The sequence below is a fragment of the Anopheles arabiensis genome, chromosome X, assembly GCF_016920715.1.
Source record: "Anopheles arabiensis isolate DONGOLA chromosome X, AaraD3, whole genome shotgun sequence".
NCBI classification, from domain to species: domain Eukaryota; kingdom Metazoa; phylum Arthropoda; class Insecta; order Diptera; family Culicidae; genus Anopheles; species Anopheles arabiensis.
In genome coordinates, this window is record NC_053519.1 from 24,457,464 (window position 1) to 24,476,631 (window position 19,168).

The 19,168-nt window shown below is 44.7% G+C and overlaps 1 protein-coding gene and 1 long non-coding RNA gene across 3 annotated transcripts in view; both read left to right on the plus strand.

Moving 5' to 3' along the window:
- The window catches only part of LOC120905753 (breast carcinoma-amplified sequence 3 homolog), a 165,624-nt gene that overhangs the window by 125,114 nt on the left and 21,342 nt on the right, over nt 1–19,168 (plus strand). Inside the window, exon 7 of one of the 2 annotated variants that reach the window (XM_040316829.1) lies at nt 1,313–1,536. The exons of the other annotated variant lie outside the window; for it this stretch is intronic. Within the exon in view, the coding sequence (XP_040172763.1) occupies nt 1,313–1,521 (209 nt within the window). The 3' untranslated portion in view covers nt 1,522–1,536. Of the gene's footprint in view, nt 1–1,312; nt 1,537–19,168 lie in introns of those variants that run through there. 2 annotated transcript variants of the gene reach the window in all.
- On the plus strand, nt 13,393–15,223 carry LOC120905756. Its single transcript, XR_005739937.1, has 3 exons — nt 13,393–13,864; nt 13,994–14,117; nt 14,254–15,223. It is a non-coding gene; the product is annotated as an uncharacterized LOC120905756 (long non-coding RNA).

Sequence of the window (19,168 nt, forward strand, 5' to 3'; positions counted from 1 at the left end):
CAACGTGGCAATTGCCCAACCTACATTTTCAGTGGTTTTTGCAAAAACTTTAAAAATATTAGAAGACACTTTGTGCCATAAAAGGATAAGTGTAGAAATGAGTAATCAGGAGCAGCAGGAGGCGCGTAGATACTTCTTATCCAGAAGTGGTATTCCCGGAGTAGTGATGTGTGTGGATGGTACGCACATAAAAATAATTGCACCAACCCATGATAGGGATCAACACTACAACAGAAAGGGCTTCTACAGCTTAAATGCGTTAATGGTAAGATAACCACTAAAATGAATTACAAACATGCTAACATTACAAATTGCATACACTTTCTGACACCATTCATGTTTAATATATTTTTAGGTATGCGATCATTTGAGGCGCATACGGTATGTAAACGCAAAATGCAGCGGGGCAAATCACGATGCGCATGTTTGGGACGTTACCGGCCTTGACAATTTTTTTGCACAAAAAAACGAAGTTGGGCAGCCTAGCTACAGAGTATTAGGTCGTTATTAACCCGCCGTATAGTGTAGCATCCATGCTATCGCATACCCGCTTAAAGCATGAATGCTAACAGCCGGGTAAAACACTGCACATGCGTTCCGTGTTTTACTGCACACGCGGTTCCGTGTTTTACCATGGTGGTCGCACCACCCAAGCTGGAAATAAACAAGGAAGACCTCCAAAGTAGGTCATAAATAAGGAAGAACAATTAGCATAAGAAACGCATTAGACCTTAAGCAAAACATTTTAAATTGTAAAAGCCCACCAGGAAGGCGACCCTCTTGACAAACATGCGTTTGTCAAAGCGCATCAAGTTGCGAAAGAGAAAGTTACGAGCGTAAACATCTGGTGAACAAATGTGCGCTAGCTTTCTTAAGATGGGAGTATAAATAAAGCTATCAGAACGGACAGAAGGTCAGTTCTGATCGGACATAGGATCGTACATCTTGTCCCTTCAACTCATTTATGAGCAGTATTGTCCCCCTACCCAAGGTAAGGCTTTACTGTCTCCAACAAACGCACCGTGTATCAGCTGGCCGGTCAGCAAAACCCCAATCCGAAAGGTTAAACGTATGCTAGGTGGCATAACGTCATTCCCACGGTTTAGCATAACTGGAAGTCCGCTTTTTACCTGACGCATCACATTGATTTCAATTGTTCGTAAGGTCAAGTTCGATTAGTTTACCGCGCCAATCGCGAAGTGCTAACTCAGCGCTGCCACCAGGCCTATGACGCGAACCCGTACCGAACCAACAACAATAATTCCCATTACCACAATAGTGTAAACAAAACTTAATTTTTATCTTCTTATAGGTGACTCAGCATATCCAGCAAAACCCTGGTTGGTGACACCAAAACGTAACGCTGTTCCAGATTCACCGGAAGCAACGTTTAATACAAACCATGCAAAAGGTCGTGAGATTATTGAACGTACGTTTGGTGTCCTAAAGAACCGATTTCGATGTCTATTGGGAGCTAGGCAGTATACATTATACTCCGGAGAAAGCTACTCAAATCATTAATGTGTGCTGTGCTTTGCACAATATGTGCATTGCATATAAAATAGCAGAATGTCCATTGGATGTGAGTTCTGCACCATAGTAGAGTGAAAGAGTTCTGCACTGTCGTAACATCCCGTCCGGCAAAATGAGTGTATTTTTTGAGTGATTTGAGTTACGCTGTCGAAATACAGTGCCCCTTCGACGAATGAGTTACACCCTCGCGCGAGCCCTCCCCCTCCCCACCCGTAACGCACGGTGCGCTCTGCAGTTCTCAATGTGTTTGTGTTCTTTCGAGCCATGCTACGAACTAGTATTGGCCGTTCCGGTCCGAACCTAGTAAAAAAGTTCCGTTCTTTATGTAGGCCGTTCCGTTCCGATCCTTTATACAAAATCGTTCCGTTCCGTTCATTCCGTTCTTTCCGTTCATTCCATTCCGTTCCGTTCATTCCGTTCATTTCGTTCATTCCGTTCCGTTCCGTTCATTTCGTTCATTTCGTTCATTTCGTTCTTTTTGTTCATTCCGTTCTTTCCGTTCATTCCGTTCCGTTCAATTCGTTCTCTCCGTTCACTCCGTTCCGTTCCGGTCTTTGTCGCTTCAATGTTGTTAGCAAGGTGCTATCGTTCGTGAGTTCCGTTCTTTGAAAAAACTGGCTTTGTCTGGCAGTTGCTTGCTGCATGCAAGATAACTGTTCGCTCTTTCTCCCACACAGTATGTGTTGCCTGTGCACTCTCCCATGCTCACAGGAATATTCATCGCACTTCGTCGCGTATCGTTTATAAAAATCGCGGTAAGCGAAACCAAAAATGGTGTTGCATTTGGTATTATGGTGCAATTTGTAACATCTATTATACTTTTTGTTATAATTTAGCTTGTTTTAACTAGACAAATAACTATAATAAAATTTAAATCTGTACTCATAAGGTAGAACGGGTTGGAAAAGATGTATTATAATATGCGAGTATGAACAACGAAAAATAAAATGTATTTATCCACTTGATCTTGGCACTCGGCATGATTCCAATATTTGGCCATTCGATTCGAAGCATTCTGTTCCATTCGACAACCGTTTGAACCGTGATCTTGTAAACGATTTGTGTGAAAAAAAAACTATTTGTTTTAAATAGTAAGTGAAATGCAAATAATTAGTCAATTTAGTGATACAATCGTCAATTCGTACCACTCAATAACATCGGCATGGGTAAAAGCCTCGAATGGACCGTGCCCCCATATGCCGGGATGATTATCCTGCTATGGGCATTTAATAAGTTACTGATAGCCAAGCCTATTAGTGGTACAGGAAGGCTTTGACCGAAAATGATCGTCCCATCTAAAAAGTGTAAAAAATTCTAGATAATAAATGCATGCTTTATATTAACACAGCTTACTGGGCATAGGTTGAACCCATCTAGATTTGGTGTCAGATATGATTTCAGATTGAAGAAACGCCTTTTCATATCCTGTAACAAGTAACCTTTCCCCCTGTAACAAGTAACAAAATCCCCCCCCCCGGATGACAGTTTGGCTTCTAAGCTCTAGGTAGGTTCTTTTGCACCCCAGGTTCACGTTCCGTTCTTTTTGAGAAATGAACTAGTTCCGTTCCGTTCCTTTTTTTTAACGAAATTCCCAACTCTACTACGAACACATGTAAAGATAGTTGTTTCTTTCGTTTCTCGTTTTCTTTCATGCACTTATTCTAAAACTAAACACAAACACGTTCATTTTTTATAACATTAAACACTTTATTGAAACATAAAGTACACACTAAAGTACACATTTAGAATCCTTCATACTCACGAATGACGTCATACCGGGTCGAGCCAGGCTGCGGGAAACTTGTCGACAATCTGCGTTGACTCTGCTCAGCAAATTCTTACCTGTCGATCCACGCACTGCATGTGCGTCTGTGCACACTGTTTATTCACTGCACACTTCACTAAAACACACCGGCGCACGAGACTTTCAACGAAATGCGCATCAACGCACAAACACTGCGCGCGGGACTTAGAACGAAACGCGCACAACCATCTCCGGCAAAGCGTCGCGCTGTACTGATGGTTTTGTACGCGTAGGAGGGGGGGACATACGGAGCGATGGTTCGATGCTGTAGTGTAAGCGAGACAACACGATGTGACGAGGAGCTCCAAGTTGAGCTCGCTGAAAGAAGACACACACACATTCACAGACGGGTCGTCAAAGCACGGTATTTGTATTGGTGTTAGTGAAGCGCGCGTGTAAAACAGAATGCGAACTCTCATCGCAGCGCGTTTCTCCTTGCTTCCTCAAGCTTCCTCATACCCCTCGGCCTCAATCACTCAAAATTTGGGGTCTCATTGTTTGCGTGGATGTACAATCACGCATGGTACCTGAGCATTCATTGTGAGATGAATGAAAGCTTCTGCGATATGTCTAGTTCAATGACCAATTTTGCCTAGACCGTAAACTTATAGCAGTATATGAAAATAGCCTTGAACTCCCTACCATCTTCTGCTGCGGCCCGAGAATGCACACATCGAGTGCACTACATGCCAATTTGTTAATAATTATCTATATTATTTAAGTTAATTTAAGTTAGTTGATATAAATTAATGGTACCTGCTTAACCGTCTTATTATTTTTCTAATTTATTTCCTATTTAAAACTTTAGAACTTATGTATGTGTGTGAAAATGCGATACGGTTTTGCGTAGATCAATGGAAAATAAATTTGAAAAATAAATTAGTAAAAAATCACCGCACTCTTTATTTCAGTTTTTATTAAATGATCTACAACTATTTAAATCTATTATATGAGTTAATTTATTTACATCAATTTAATTTTTATTGGCTAGCGATTTAGCTATTTCTGTTAATACTGTTGATATTAAATTAACTGAGGCCTTTGATTTAAAGTGTAACAATTAATAGTTCTTTATTTCTTCACTGTACGTCCGTTCGGTAGAAAGTCCAAATTGCGAGAGAGTGTATCTGGTGCCGCTTGCACCGCGTGTAGTTTCCGGCTGTCAAAAGTTCAGATCGCTGTGACAGCCTGCTCTGCCAAGGTGAAGAGATTTTTCAAGCTGTGACAATAAGGCGGAACTTTTCCAACACCCCAACTCGGCTTATAGTCACAACTACTAAATTGCATGCATTCCAAAACCGTCGGTAGAACAAAGCATTTGGGATCCGCACACTCCCTTCGTTAAACAATCAGCTAGGTTGCTAGTAGTCGGTACATACTCCATAGTAAGTAATCCATTTCGGACCAGATCGCGCACGAAATGATAACTAACGTCGATGTGCTTTGCTCTCGGACTGAAAGCTTCTCTTCCCGTCATAACCAATGCACTTTGGTTATCACAACGCAGTAAGACAGTATCAAGTTCTTTGAATTGTCAGATGAAGCGAAAAAGCCAAACAGCTTCCTTTGCAGCATGTGCAATTGCTACATACTCTGCTTCTGAACTGGATACAGCTACACACTGTTGCCGCCTGCATGACCAGGCGACAGCACCCTCGGCCAACTTGAACACGTATCCGGAGAATGATCGACGCTCATCCTGATCGTTTGCTCAGTCTGCATCAACGAAACCATTTACTGTTTCTTCAGAACCGCGCCGATAAGTAATTCCATAGTTGATCGTTCCTCTTACATAACGCAGGATTCTCTTCACTGCTGTAGGGCGTTATCCAGGCAAGTGTTCCAGCATCTTCCGCTTTGCTTTAAACCATACATCGCCTTATTCACCCTGTAGACTTTTCCCGCTCTGTAATGGGATGGGATCCGAAGCCCTCCGAGGGATAACATAGGCTCTCCCATCCAACTCCTATTCCGACACGTCCTCGTCGTGCAGAGTGGTAACATGTGCCTCCATATATCCTAGCTTGGGTACACGGGCTAGATCCAACCCCTTGGGCGGATGGTGGCATATGGCGAACCAGGAGGGGGGTGGGTATCCCGGGAAACTGGGTGCCTGTACGTCGGGGGGGCAACCCGACGCTAAATAAAACGGCCACGTGTGCGCAGGGCCAATCACCCAGTCTCACGTAACAACTGACTACAGAAAGCATCAGGAGGATACGAAACGGACTTAACGATACCGACCCAACGCAATGCCCCCGGACAACGATAAAATTGGGCTCATATAATGTACGCACTCTTAGCAAAGCCGGAGCCTTGAAACAACTTGATGACGCCCTAGCCACACTGAGCATGGACCTCGTAGCTCTACAAGAGATTCGGTGGCTAGGGAACGGTGTGCACAACAGGCGTGGTAAGCAATGCTACGACATTTACTACAGCTGCCACGACCGCCACCACGTGCTCGGAACGGGTTTCGCCGTAGGTCCCCGGCAGAAATCCGTAATCATACATTGCAAGGCTATAAACGATAGGCTATGCACCCTGCGCATGCGAGGCAAATTCTTTAATATAAGCCTCATAAACGTTCACGCCCCTACCGAAGAGAAAGAGGGAGAGGAGAAGGACCTTTTTTACGGCCGCCTCGCTAGAACTATAGATGCGTGCCCCAGGCATGACCTCAAAATCATCCTGGGGGACTTCAACGCAAAAGTCGGTAGGGAGCCAATGTACCGCCAAAACACTGGCTGTCACAGTCTGCATGAGCACAGTAACGATAATGGTAGTAGATTGGTCCAGTTCGCCGCAGCGAACAATCTGGTTGTAGGAAGTACCAAATTTGCGCGGAGGGACATCCACAAAGTGACGTGGGCGCACCCGGATGGCGAATCTTTCAACCAGATCGACCACGTGTTAATAAGCCGCCGACGACAGTCGAGCCTGTTAAACGTCAGAACTTATCAAGGAGCCAATATCGATTCCGATCACTACTTGGTTGGCTTAGTGATACGTTGTATCACGGACCTCAACACGGACTCTCTAAGGGACATTACTGTCCAACAGGAATTCAAAGCCTCTTTAGACGAGTCTCTACTACCAGAAAACAGATATGAAACTACGACCGAGAGGTGGAACGCTCTAAAAACAAAAATAATAAACTGTGCAAGAAATATACTCCCACCACGTCGTGGCAACACCAAATCTGGCTGGTTCGACGATGAATGCAGACAAGTGACCGAACGTAAGAATACTGCATACCGAGCAATGCAGCAACGGCATAGAACGCGGGCATGCGCAGAGGAATATTCAAGGCTCAGACGCGAAGAGAAACGAGTTCACCGCTCCAAGAAGCATGCTTTGGAAGAGCAAAACATGCGGGAACTCGAGCAAACCAGAGAGGCGTACGGACCGACACGAAAGTTTTACCAAGCGATAGCAGGTCACCGAAACAACGTTGTAAGGTACCCTAACCTAAGGTAACCTGCTGTCGCAACAAGGATGGAGATCTGGTTAGTAACCAGCCAGAGGTCCTCTCGCGGTGGGCTCAGTACTTTGATGAATTACTCAACGACCAGTTAAACGAACAGCTCTAGCAGATAGTGTCATGCTACTGCCACCTAGCATAGAAGAAACACGAAAGACTATCCGTCGGCTGAAAAAAAAACAAGGCACCCGGAACCGACCGAATTGTAGCTGAACTGGTCAAGAATGGAGATGCACAACTAGAAAACGAGATTCATCAAATAGTTACTGAGGTGTGGGATAGCGAATCGATGCCTTGTGATTGGAATCTCGGCATCATCTACCCCGTATCCAAGAAGGGAGACAGGTTGGACTGCAACAACGGTATTACGGTGTTGAATACCGCCTATAAAATATTCTCCCTGATCCTTCAGGATCGCCTTGTCCCGCACGACGAAGAGATAGCAGGAAACTATCAAAGAGGATTCCGAAACGGAAAATCAACCACTGATCAGATCTTCACCATGCGGCAGATCTTGGAGAAGATGGCTGAATACAGAAACGACACATACCATCTCTTCATATACTTCAAAGCCGCATACGATAGCATAGCCAGGGTAAAACTGTACGACGCCATGAGCTCATTTGGAATCCCGGCCAAACTGATAAGGCTAGTTAGAATGACTATGACCAACGTCACATGCCAGGTGAGGGTAGATGGAAAACTCTCAGGACCTTTTCCTACCACCAAGGGTCTGCGCCAGGGGGACGGGCTTGCCTGTCTCCTATTCAACTTGGCGCTAGAGAGGGCCATCCGCGACTCGAGGGTGGAGACTACGGGAACCATCTTCTATAAGTCAACCCAGATCCTGGCATACGCTGATGATATAGACATCATTGGTCTGCGGCTCTCCTATGTAGCAGAAGCCTACCAAGGGATCGAGCAGGCGGCAGAGAGCCTCGGATTGCAGATAAACGAGGCAAAGACCAAACTGATGGTGGCAACATCAGCGGACCTACCAATAAATAATCCGAATCTACGTAGGCGTGATGTACAGATAGGTGAACGCACTTTTGAAGTCGTCCCAGAATTCACCTATCTTGGGTCAAAGGTCAGCAACGACAACAGTATGGAAGTTGAGTTGCGCGCAAGGATGCTGGCTGCCAACCGGTCATTCTACAGCCTGGAAAAGCAGTTCACCTCAAAGAACCTGTCGCGACGGACGAAGCTGGGACTATATAGTACCTATATAGTACCAGTACTCACATACGCCTCTGAGACATGGACACTGTCCAAATCTGACGAAGCCCTCTTAGCCGCGTTCGAGAGGAAGATGCTCAGAAGGATACTTGGCCCCGTATGTGTGGAAGGACAATGGAGGAGCCGATATAATGACGATCTATACGAGATGTACGGTGACCTCACTGTCGTACAGCGTATTAAGCTCGCCAGGCTCCGGTGGGCTGGCCATGTTGTACGCATGGAAACGGACGACCCACCCCGTAAAGTCTTTTTAGGCCGTCCACAAGGACAGAGGAGGCGTGGTAGGCCCAAATTGAGGTGGCAAGATGGCGTGGAGGCGTCCGCCATTAAGGCCGGGATAACGGACCGGCAGACGAAGGCGCGAGACCGTGAGCGGTTTCGGACACTCCTGAGGCAGGCCAAGACCGCAAAGCGGTTGTAGCGCCGGATAAGTAAGTAAGTAAGACTTTTCCCGATTTGTCGTCGAAACCCTCTTGTTGTAGAACATAGATTTCTTCATCAATTGGACCTTGAAGGTAGGCTGAAATAGCATCCATTTGATCAATACCCATGCCTTGTTGGGCTGCTAAGGCAATTAGTAAACGTATGGACTCATATCGTACAACTGGAGAAAAGTCTCTTTGTAATCAATGCCTTGTTGCTGACTGCAACCTTTGGCTACAAGCCTAGCTTTGTGTCTTATTACTGAGCCATCGTCAGCACGCTTGCGCTTGAAAACCCATTTGGTTTTAACAGCCTTACGTCCCTCAGGGAGTTCAACTAATGACCAGGTGTCATTCTTGATGAAAGAATCCAATTCTTCCTTCATAGCGTTACTCCAGGACATAGCGTCATGCGCATCATTTGCTTGCTCTAGGTCCACTGGATCCTCTGAATCGCAATCTCTTGTAAAGTAAGTCACAAAATCTTCCCGTACAATTGGACGCGGCGTACGTTACGACCGTCGTGGCTCTTTGTTTGGAGTCGTTATTGCATCTTCGAATTGAGACCCTTCATCATAAGATATCTCGTTCTCTGTTTCTGACTCTTCTTTCTCTGATGTATTCGAAACCCCAACTGAAGTAGTAACCTCTTCATAGGGTACATCTGCAATGAACTGTTTCTTGAAAAACTTTGCATCTCTACTAATACAAATTTTCTTGTTTTTCTGATGGTAAAATCTCAGGTTTTTCTCCGTTTCCATGTAACCGACAAACGTCATCTTTTCAGCTTTTGGATCCCATTTCAAACTGTTTACGTTAGGGATGAACACCATTGCAGGCTCTCCAAAAGTACGCAACGTGGACAAAACTGGCTTTGTGCCTGTCCATACTTCTTCTGGGCTACGATCACTGAAGGATCGATTAACAGAACGGTTAATCAGATATGCCGCATGGTTTACCGCTTCGGCCCAAAAATTTCTGTCGACCTTTGAATCTTGTAACATGCATCAGGCTCGTTCGATAAGCGTCCTATTCATTCTTTCGGAAACTCCATTTTGTTGGGGAGTATAGGGAACTGTTGTTTCATGTACGATGCCGTTCTGTTTACATATTTGGTCCATCTTAGAATTTACAAATTCCCTTCCGTTGTCCGAACGCAGGCGCTTTACCTTCATACCAGTCTGGTTTTCCATCTTTGTTATAAAGTTGTTAAATGCTGGGACCAACGCTGATTTTTCTGCTAAAAACGAAACGAAAACTTTTTTAGAAAAATAATCTACAAAAACTGCGAAGTACTTCGCTCCACCCAAAGATGTACTCATAGGCCCGCATAGATCAGCATGTACCAATTCAAGAATTTGCTTCGACTTGATCGTGGTGTTCTGGTTCTTAGAAAATACATTTCTTGTCTGTTTACCTTCGGCACAACTTTCACAGTTGTTGATAGACTCACGCGTATCGGAGAAATTAAACGTCCCATCAGCTTTCTGGATCTTTTTGAGCCCACCGTAACTCAAATGTCCCATTCTGCGATGCCATTCATTCGATTCCTCGTTCACTGCAAGTACACATTTTACATTGCTGGCATCAACCTTGTATGTTCCACCCGATGCCTTCGCCTCAATAATAAGCGTTCCATCCGGTTTGCTAAAAAATCCTGCAAATACCATTTTCTAATTCAATGCGATGCGATCGCGAGATCGAATCAAGCGACATTAAATTAGCTTTTAACGCGGGCACATACAAAACATCACTTAAGGTTATTTCTCGACCATCTATAGAAAGGTACGCCGTACCAACACCCACTGTGATTTCCTGCCCACTGCCAATTAAACTTTGACGAAAAGATTCATATTCATTTCCCAAATTACCCACCATAAATAGTGCCACTATGTTGTCTTCGAAAGTGATTCCCTCTTCGGTGCATCGTCGCCATGCTTCCATCATCCGTCCGATGTATTCGTCGTTCGAATCGCACTCCGAACGATACGTGTGTGAAAGTGTCATGACCGCCTGCAGGTGCAGACCCTGGCCGGATTCAGCGTACGTCTTCTGCAGCATCATGATCTTCGCAAGCCAGGAAAATCCATCCTACTGCTCGCGACAGCTTGTCCTCGTCCTTCTCGGTGTTTGGGGCTGGCTGAACACATTTGAACAGGTCACGCGTACGAAGAAACGAGAGCATCTTCTTTTCCCAGGTCGAAAAATATGATCGTCCGTTCAATTTTTCGAAATTGATAGCGTCTTGGCCCATCTTCACTAACAAAATTTCACTGATAAAATTGGGAAAGTCTCTAGCTCACAAAAACACGACGAAATTACTTGTTACACACTTCACGGCCTGGGCCCATAACCAGTTGATATTAAATTAACTGAGGCCTTTGATTTAAAGTGTAACAATTAATAGTTCTTTATTTCTTCACTGTACGTCCGTTCGGTAGAAAGTCCAAATTGCGAGAGAGTGTATGTGGTGCCGCTTGCACCGCGTGTAGTTTCCGGCTGTCAAAAGTTCAGATCGCTGTGACAGCCCGTTCTGCCAAGGTGAAGAGATTTTTCAAGCTGTGACAATAAGGCGGAACTTTTCCAACAAATACGATAGACACATTTTTCAATTGCTGGTTAGACCCTTCTTGAGCTTTTGTAGCCATTTCTTGAGCTTTTATAGCCCTTTCTTGAACTTGAATGCTTCTTTCGATCATCTGAAGCATTTCTTTGTTTGTTTTGAGGACTTCTTCGATATTCTTTCGCTTTCGACCTCTTCTGAATGTTTTTGGCTGAGTAGCACTTTCACCGATCCGTGAGGGAATCGGCTCTTGATTCTCCCTATCGTTTTTTGTTTGCTCATTATTGCTTGTTGTGTTGTTGTTATGATTGGCGGTGCTCTGGTTATTATTCATCTCTGCTGGTGGTGGATGATAGCCATGTGATTTGCCCGTATTGCCCACTATTGTTAATTTTAAGTTGGTAAGGTTTGAAACTCTTTCTTCCAACTCATTCAGAGGCTTAAGGCGGCACGGCCCATCACCAGTTGCATGAATTGAATTGTTGTTAAGTCGCAATGTTTTCTTTACAGCGCACTTGTAATCAAACCAAACACGTTTGCATGTGGCAGAGGGTCTGATTGGCGGTCCTAGTACATTTAGATTTTCCGCCAAGTCAGTCCAAAATCGGGTTTGATCGCCTTTAAACAATGCTCTGGCGATGTCTGGAGCAGTTTCCATCATATCAACCATTTTTTCAAATTGTACTCTAGTAGTACGTCCTTCAGCATTTTCCCTGAAAATCGAATATTAAATTTGCTTAAAAAGGTATTCTGTCTGTTATGAACACACTCCTATTTAATTATTTTGTTCCATACTTACATTTTATGCGATTTTCTACTGGTGTTAATAATTTCCGTAGCAATCAAATGACGGAAAGTCGCTTGAGTTATTTTTGCTTCCGTTTGGCTTAGGAAATGCAAATTTTGGACATTCCGTTTCACGACAAGCCTACATCGATTTTTAAACGTCTTTCTGAGCCAAGCGGAAAGACAAACGGAATATCATAATACCAAAGAAAACTTTGTCTGACGTTTGAAAAGATGTTTGCGCTTCATAATAAGGCTTATTGTCTTTGCGAAAGACTTCGAAGAGATGCTAGCAGCGCTGAACGATACATTGGAGCAAATACGACGAAACGGTCTTCGACTAAATCGTTCCAAATACATCTTTGCGACATCATCCCTCGAATGCTTGGGTCATTGCATCGATCGTCACGGCCTGCACAAATCAGACAAACGCATAAAAGCCATACGCGACGCTCCAACACCAACTACACCAGAGGAACTACAATTATTTATTGGTAAGGCAACTTATTATTCCTCATTCATACCCAATCTCTCTTGTAGGGCACGTCCTCTTCGAGATGTACTGCTTATCGATCCTTTTGAGTGGACACAAGCAGCAGAGAAGGCCTACCAAGACATAAAACTTGCGCTAATTTCACCACAAGTGCTGATGCAGTACGATCCATCGTTACCACTGATTCTCGCAACAGACGCTAGCAACACCGGTCTCGGCGCTGTTCTCTCACATCGATTGAGCAATGGATCAGAACGACCGATCGCGTATGCCAGTTGTACAATGTCGCAAACTGAACAATGGAACCTTATGATTGATAAGGAGGCTCTTGCGATAGTGTGGGCAGTGAAAAAGTTTTTCCATTACCTCTATGCGCGAAAATTCACTCTAATCACTGATCATAAGCCCCTTACTCAAATACTGCACCCGGAAAAGTCTTTGCCTACTTTGTGCATTTGTCGAATGGCCAACTTCGCCGACTATCTGGCACATTTCAATTTCGAGATTGTCTACAGGCCCACAAATCAAAATACAAACGCCGATTACTGTTCCAGAATCCCAAATGCGCCAACAGAAAATAAGAGCAACAGACTATTTTCACACGAGGGAGGAAATATGAATGATGAATTCGATCATTTTTATCTCAAACAGATTCAGCAACTCCCAATTAGAGTAGCACACATTGCACGTGAAATGCGCAAAGACATCCAACTAGGCAAAATAATCCAAGATCTTGAACACCTCTTTCGGTTAGAAGACGTAATGCACAGTGCTCTTTCATCGCTGGATTGCTAAATGGCTCTATTGACTCATCGCCTTTGTTGCATCGAGTCGATATCTATGCACCATCCCGAACACTTAGGTCTAGAGAAACTCTACGGCTCGCTCAACCCCGTTCTAGTGCTGGTCGGTCTGACCCTATGTTCCGCATGTCGGCTGTCTTCAACATTGTCTCGGATTGCTTCGACTTCGACATCTCAACTCAGTGCTTCAAGGAACGTCTCCGGCTTTTGCCGTGGCCGCAGTGAATTGCGATGCAAATCTTGTTTTTGCTATGTATTTTTTTTATTGAACTGTTACATCTTAATTAGGCCATACGGCCCGTTGAAGATTAAATAAATAATAATAATAACACGAACACAGTAGAGACCTCGCGAGAATGGGTTATAAAGCACCCGAGTTAAAATATACCCTAAATGCGAACTGCCTGATGTTCGAGCATTGCGTCGTAATTCCGGCTTCCCTGCGCAAAGCCATAATGAACGATTTACATGCAGCTCACATTGGAATCGTCAAAATGAAAGGGTTGGCACGATCATACGTCTATTGGCCAGGAATTGATTCTGAAATCGAGCAAACAGCTAAATCCTGCACAGAATGTGCATGACAAGCCACAAGTCCACCAAAATTCAACAAACACCATTGGGAATACCCTAACGCACCTTGGGAACGCATACATATCGACTATGCAGGTCCCGTGGCAGGCGCTATGCTATTAGCAGTTGTGGATGCATTCAGCAAATGGTTCGAGGTAAAGGTAACTGTCGTGATCGATGGACATTTTTCTTTCACAAAACTATTTATTTCATTTTTATCAAACTTTTTTTTTCTTTATTTCCTCGCTTTCAACCTCCCCACAACCTTACTACAATCGATCAACCACAAGACTGACGTCCGTCTTCTCCAACTTCCTTTACTTTCCGGTTTCACCCGGCCTGTCTTGCGCTTGATGCTCTTTCGCCCTTTCAAGCAAATTGCTTGATTAATTAATTAAATATGTTCTTGCAAGGGTAATTCAATTTTTGTTTTGAATATTATTATTAACCGTTCCTATCAGTATTAATCCTTCTCATTCAACTGATATATTAGTTTATCGCCTGCTTCCTTTTTTATTATTATTTCGCTGTCCTATCTTAATCCCTACAGTAACCACATCAACTACAACAAACTGGATGGTTTACTGGATGAACTATTTGCAGCTTATAACACAAGGGTCCACAATTTGCATCAGCCGATTTCACGTCTTACTTCAAAAACGCAGGTCAAGTCCGCCACCAAAGTTGTTCTTAGGTCGAAACATTCGCACACGCATTGATCTTGTGCGACCACAAGATATCAACACACGGATGCATCAGAAGCAACAATCCACATTCGAACCGACTTTCCGTACATTCTCAGTTCGACAGAAAGTGTACTGTCTTTCTGGAAACCCTCGAACGGACAAATGGATTGTAGGAGTCATCGACGCCTGCTTAGGTGATCTTCATTATCAAATCAGATCTAACGGAAAGATGCTTAAGCGACATGTCGACCAGATTCGAAGCTGCCAAGGCAACGTCAGCTTCGAAGAGACCGATGAAGACGTACCTCGTCGACTGCACTTCTATGCGAACACTGAGACGCAGCAACCACCAATCAATAATGAAGCCAACGAAACAACAACGTCTTCAGATGAGTCCATTTCATCAGATATTGTGTTTGGAACACCTATGAGCAGCCCGCAACATTTAACCTCATCGTCAAGCGAAGACTCACCACCAGTAGCCCGCAGGTCCCAAAGACAACGTCGCCCTCCTCTACGCTACTCGCCATCCTAGAGTGAACCAGGATCTTCATACAAGAGGGAGGAAATGTTGTATATGGAACACCCTATGTATGAACGGTGATGATTGTCATCGCTCCTGACGTGACGCAACCTGGATGTCGTCCGGATGCACCCCGACCTGGCATCAACTAAAAGAGCTCTAGATGAATCAGCATCGTTGGCTCGTGAACTTCCACTCTTTTTCATTCTCTCCATTTTTACATGTTTTTCAATAAAGTGAATTCAATACGTAACACAAAGGGCTTTGAGGAAAATTTGAAAGGATTTCCTCCTAGATGCTTCTCATCTTAAGCAAACGGCGCTGTGATTACCGGCAAAATTCTCTTTTCTTCGTTTGAAGTTGACCGAAATCTTAGGCAGCATCCTTGGCCAGACACATCGCCTTTTGGGTGATCTGTTAAATCGAACCGAACATGTAGACGAAAACCTCATGCAAATTGTCGAGCACACCGCTCAGCATCTTGCTGGTGCTCATTCATTATCAGGACAGCTATGATGTTCTGGAGTGAGTTGTATTCCTGCCATGGAAAACTTTAGGAACAGCGCCGTTATTGTTCGGTTATATGGAACGTGCGTAAGAATCAAGCGAATCGACATCCGGGAGATGCCCAGCCTGACTATGGCACGCGAAAGCACGGTGTTGCTGTCGATGTAAGCAGTTGTGTTAGGTAGGGACGTAAATGGCCTACACTCACTTGATGAGCCTTTCTTCGTTTTGTGCGCTTCAATATGCTAAGTCTGTACTACGGACTCCGTAGTTAGCGTCATGTGGCAATCGAAAGCGAACGGAATAATACCCAGCAGGCCTGACACTTTCGAAATGGTAAGATTCCGAGCAACAGCTATTCACACGTTACTTGTTGTGCAAATGGAATTCCACTATGATGGAGAAATGTCGATCCAACTTGATTATCGTCCGCTCCTAAAATACAGCATTTAATTAGATTTGTGAATAAAACAATCATGTAATAAACATCACAACTTGAAATGCGTACCGCATCGTTGGTTATTGTAACGCTGGCATTGAACAATTGCTCATTTTTGCGATTACATATACGGTCGTTCCTTCGATCATATTAAACGTGTATCGATCTGAAAGTACGATGCGGCACCGTGATGAACTGGATATGATTGCAGTTTTCTTTTTTAGTTTAAAGCACTACATCTTATTTCGTGTACTTGACAGCTCTTTCAATGTAAACATTGAAGTCATGAGTCGCACACATACAATAATAATCCGCGTAAAGATACGCGGAAAACTAACTGTCAGTTTTATTCGTCGATTCTTCTTCCACCTAGCTGTCAAAACGGGCTTATAACTTGACCTGATATATCTACGGTCCTTGAATATATGCTTTAAACACCCACGCAACAATTTCCCAAATAAATCTTGACAAAATTTCCTTAAGACTAAGGGCAATAAGGCAATCCGGACCCTACGGACAAAGACCGGGTAATTTTTATGTCGTAATTTTTTTAATTTACCCGGATGTCGATTCGCTTGATTCTTACGCGCGTTCCATATAACCGAACAATAACGGCGCTGTTCCTAAAGTTTTCCATGGCAGGAATACAACTCACTCCAGAACATCATAGCTGTCCTGATAATGAATGAGCACCAGCAAGATGCTGAGCGGTGTGCTCGACAATTTGCATGAGGTTTTCGTCTACATGTTCGGTTCGATTTAACAGATCACCCAAAAGGCGATGTGTCTGGCCAAGGATGCTGCCTAAGATTTCGGTCAACTTCAAACGAAGAAAAGAGAATTTTGCCGGTAATCACAGCGCCGTTTGCTTAAGATGAGAAGCATCTAGGAGGAAATCCTTTCAAATTTTCCTCAAAGCCCTTTGTGTTACGTATTGAATTCACTTTATTGAAAAACATGTAAAAATGGAGAGAATGAAAAAGAGTGGAAGTTCACGAGCCAACGATGCTGATTCATCTAGAGCTCTTTTAGTTGATGCCAGGTCGGGGTGCATCCGGACGACATCCAGGTTGCGTCACGTCAGGAGCGATGACAATCATCACCGTTCATACATAGGGTGTTCCATATACAACATTTCCTCCCTCTTGTATGAAGATCCTGGTTCACTCTAGGATGGCGAGTAGCGTAGAGGAGGGCGACGTTGTCTTTGGGACCTGCGGGCTACTGGTGGTGAGTCTTCGCTTGACGATGAGGTTAAATGTTGCGGGCTGCTCATAGGTGTTCCAAACACAATATCTGATGAAATGGACTCATCTGAAGACGTTGTTGTTTCGTTGGCTTCATTATTGATTGGTGGTTGCTGCGTCTCAGTGTTCGCATAGAAGTGCAGTCGACGAGGTACGTCTTCATCGGTCTCTTCGAAGCTGACGTTGCCTTGGCAGCTTCGAATCTGGTCGACATGTCGCTTAAGCATCTTTCCGTTAGATCTGATTTGATAATGAAGATCACCTAAGCAGGCGTCGATGACTCCTACAATCCATTTGTCCGTTCGAGGGTTTCCAGAAAGACAGTACACTTTCTGTCGAACTGAGAATGTACGGAAAGTCGGTTCGAATGTGGATTGTTGCTTCTGATGCATCCGTGTGTTGATATCTTGTGGACGCACAAGTTCAATGCGTGTGCGAATGTTTCGACCTAAGAACAACTTTGGACTTGACCTGCCTTTTTGAGGTAAAACGTTGTTCTCTCACGAAGTCGCAAAAAAAAAAGGATAAAAAACACTAGGACGTAGAATGTCTTTAAAACGTTATAATAATACCATTTATTCCTCTCAACTACACGTATACGAAATGCTCGATCGATCCGCTGATCGATCGCACGAAGCCCACGATAGCCGATTCCCCAGGATGCTGAGAGAGAATTTACGCGCAAAATTCTCTCTCACGCACGCTCCCACATGACGTATCGATAACCTGACGTGGGGGCACGAGGTTATCGGGTCAAAGTGCGTTTCGGAACGCAAGCGCAATCTTTCGAAACGCATTCGAAAGATGCTGTTCAAAACCGGTGACCGTTTCGCCGTTGACGGTTTCGAACCTCATCGATTTATATGACCATTTCTCCCCCCTTTGGGACGCAGTCGGCCGTCCCAAACGCTGCACGAAGGTGGTTGGTCATCCTCAAGTTCAGAGATCGTATTATGCAACGTATGCTGGGATCCAAGCTGGCCAATTTCATCTGTTTTCTCGGTGGATAGGGCCAGCAGGTCAGCCGGTGTCTCGTCGGCGTCCTTCTCCATGGCGTCTATCGGAAGCGGAGCCAACAACCTCACGTTTCGCTTGTAAGTACCGCTGGTTGTCCGAATGTCAGCAACGCGTACCATATCGTCAGGTCCCACGTAAGTTCTCGTAACTATCCCCATGGGCCATCGACCGACCGGGAGGTTGTCGTCGCCAACCAGTACAATCTGCCCAACTTGCACGTTCGAAGTTCGTTTTGTCCATTTGGCGTGGCATCGTAGCTGGGACAGGTAATCGGCTTGCCAGCGAGACCAAAATTGCTGGGACAATTTTTGCACGCGCTACCATCTCGTCTTGATACCGTCCGTATCATCGTTTTGGATGGTAGCAGGAATAGAGAATGAGGCCCGCGCGATCAAAAAGTGTGCTGGAGTGAGCGCTTCGACGGAGCCAGGATTGGCATGGACAGCAGTAAGTAGCCTGGAATTGAGAATTGATGAAATTTGATAGAGTAACGTTTGCAACTCAACCAATTTGAGATATGCGCCCCTCGCTGCAGCCTTGAAAAGGCGTTTGGCCACTTTAATGTTGGCCTCCCAAAGGCCGCCGAAATTCGGGCTCCGCGGTGGAATGAAGGTGAACCGTATCCCCTTTTCGGCAGCTAGATTTACTATCTCGTCCTGGAAGGCGCGGTTGTTGTAGGCTTCACGTAGCAGGCGCAACTCTTTGGCTGTTCCAACGAAGTTTCGGCCGTTATCTGAATATATCGTGTCTGGTCTGCCACGAAGGGATACGAAACGAATCAGTGCTGAGATGAAGGCAGACGTTGAAAGGTTTTCCACCACTTCCAGATGAATTGCCTTGGTAGCAAAGCAGACGAATATGCACACGTAGACTTCTATCCGCCGTGTCGATCTGGTGTGAGGGATGACGTAGAAAGGTCCACATAAGTCCACCCCCGTGTGGGTGAAAGCGGGTGACACAGTTACCCGGGCAGCAGGCAATTGTCCCATTTGCTGCACGAATTGTTTAGGTCTGGCTCGTACACATACGATACATCGCGATGTTAC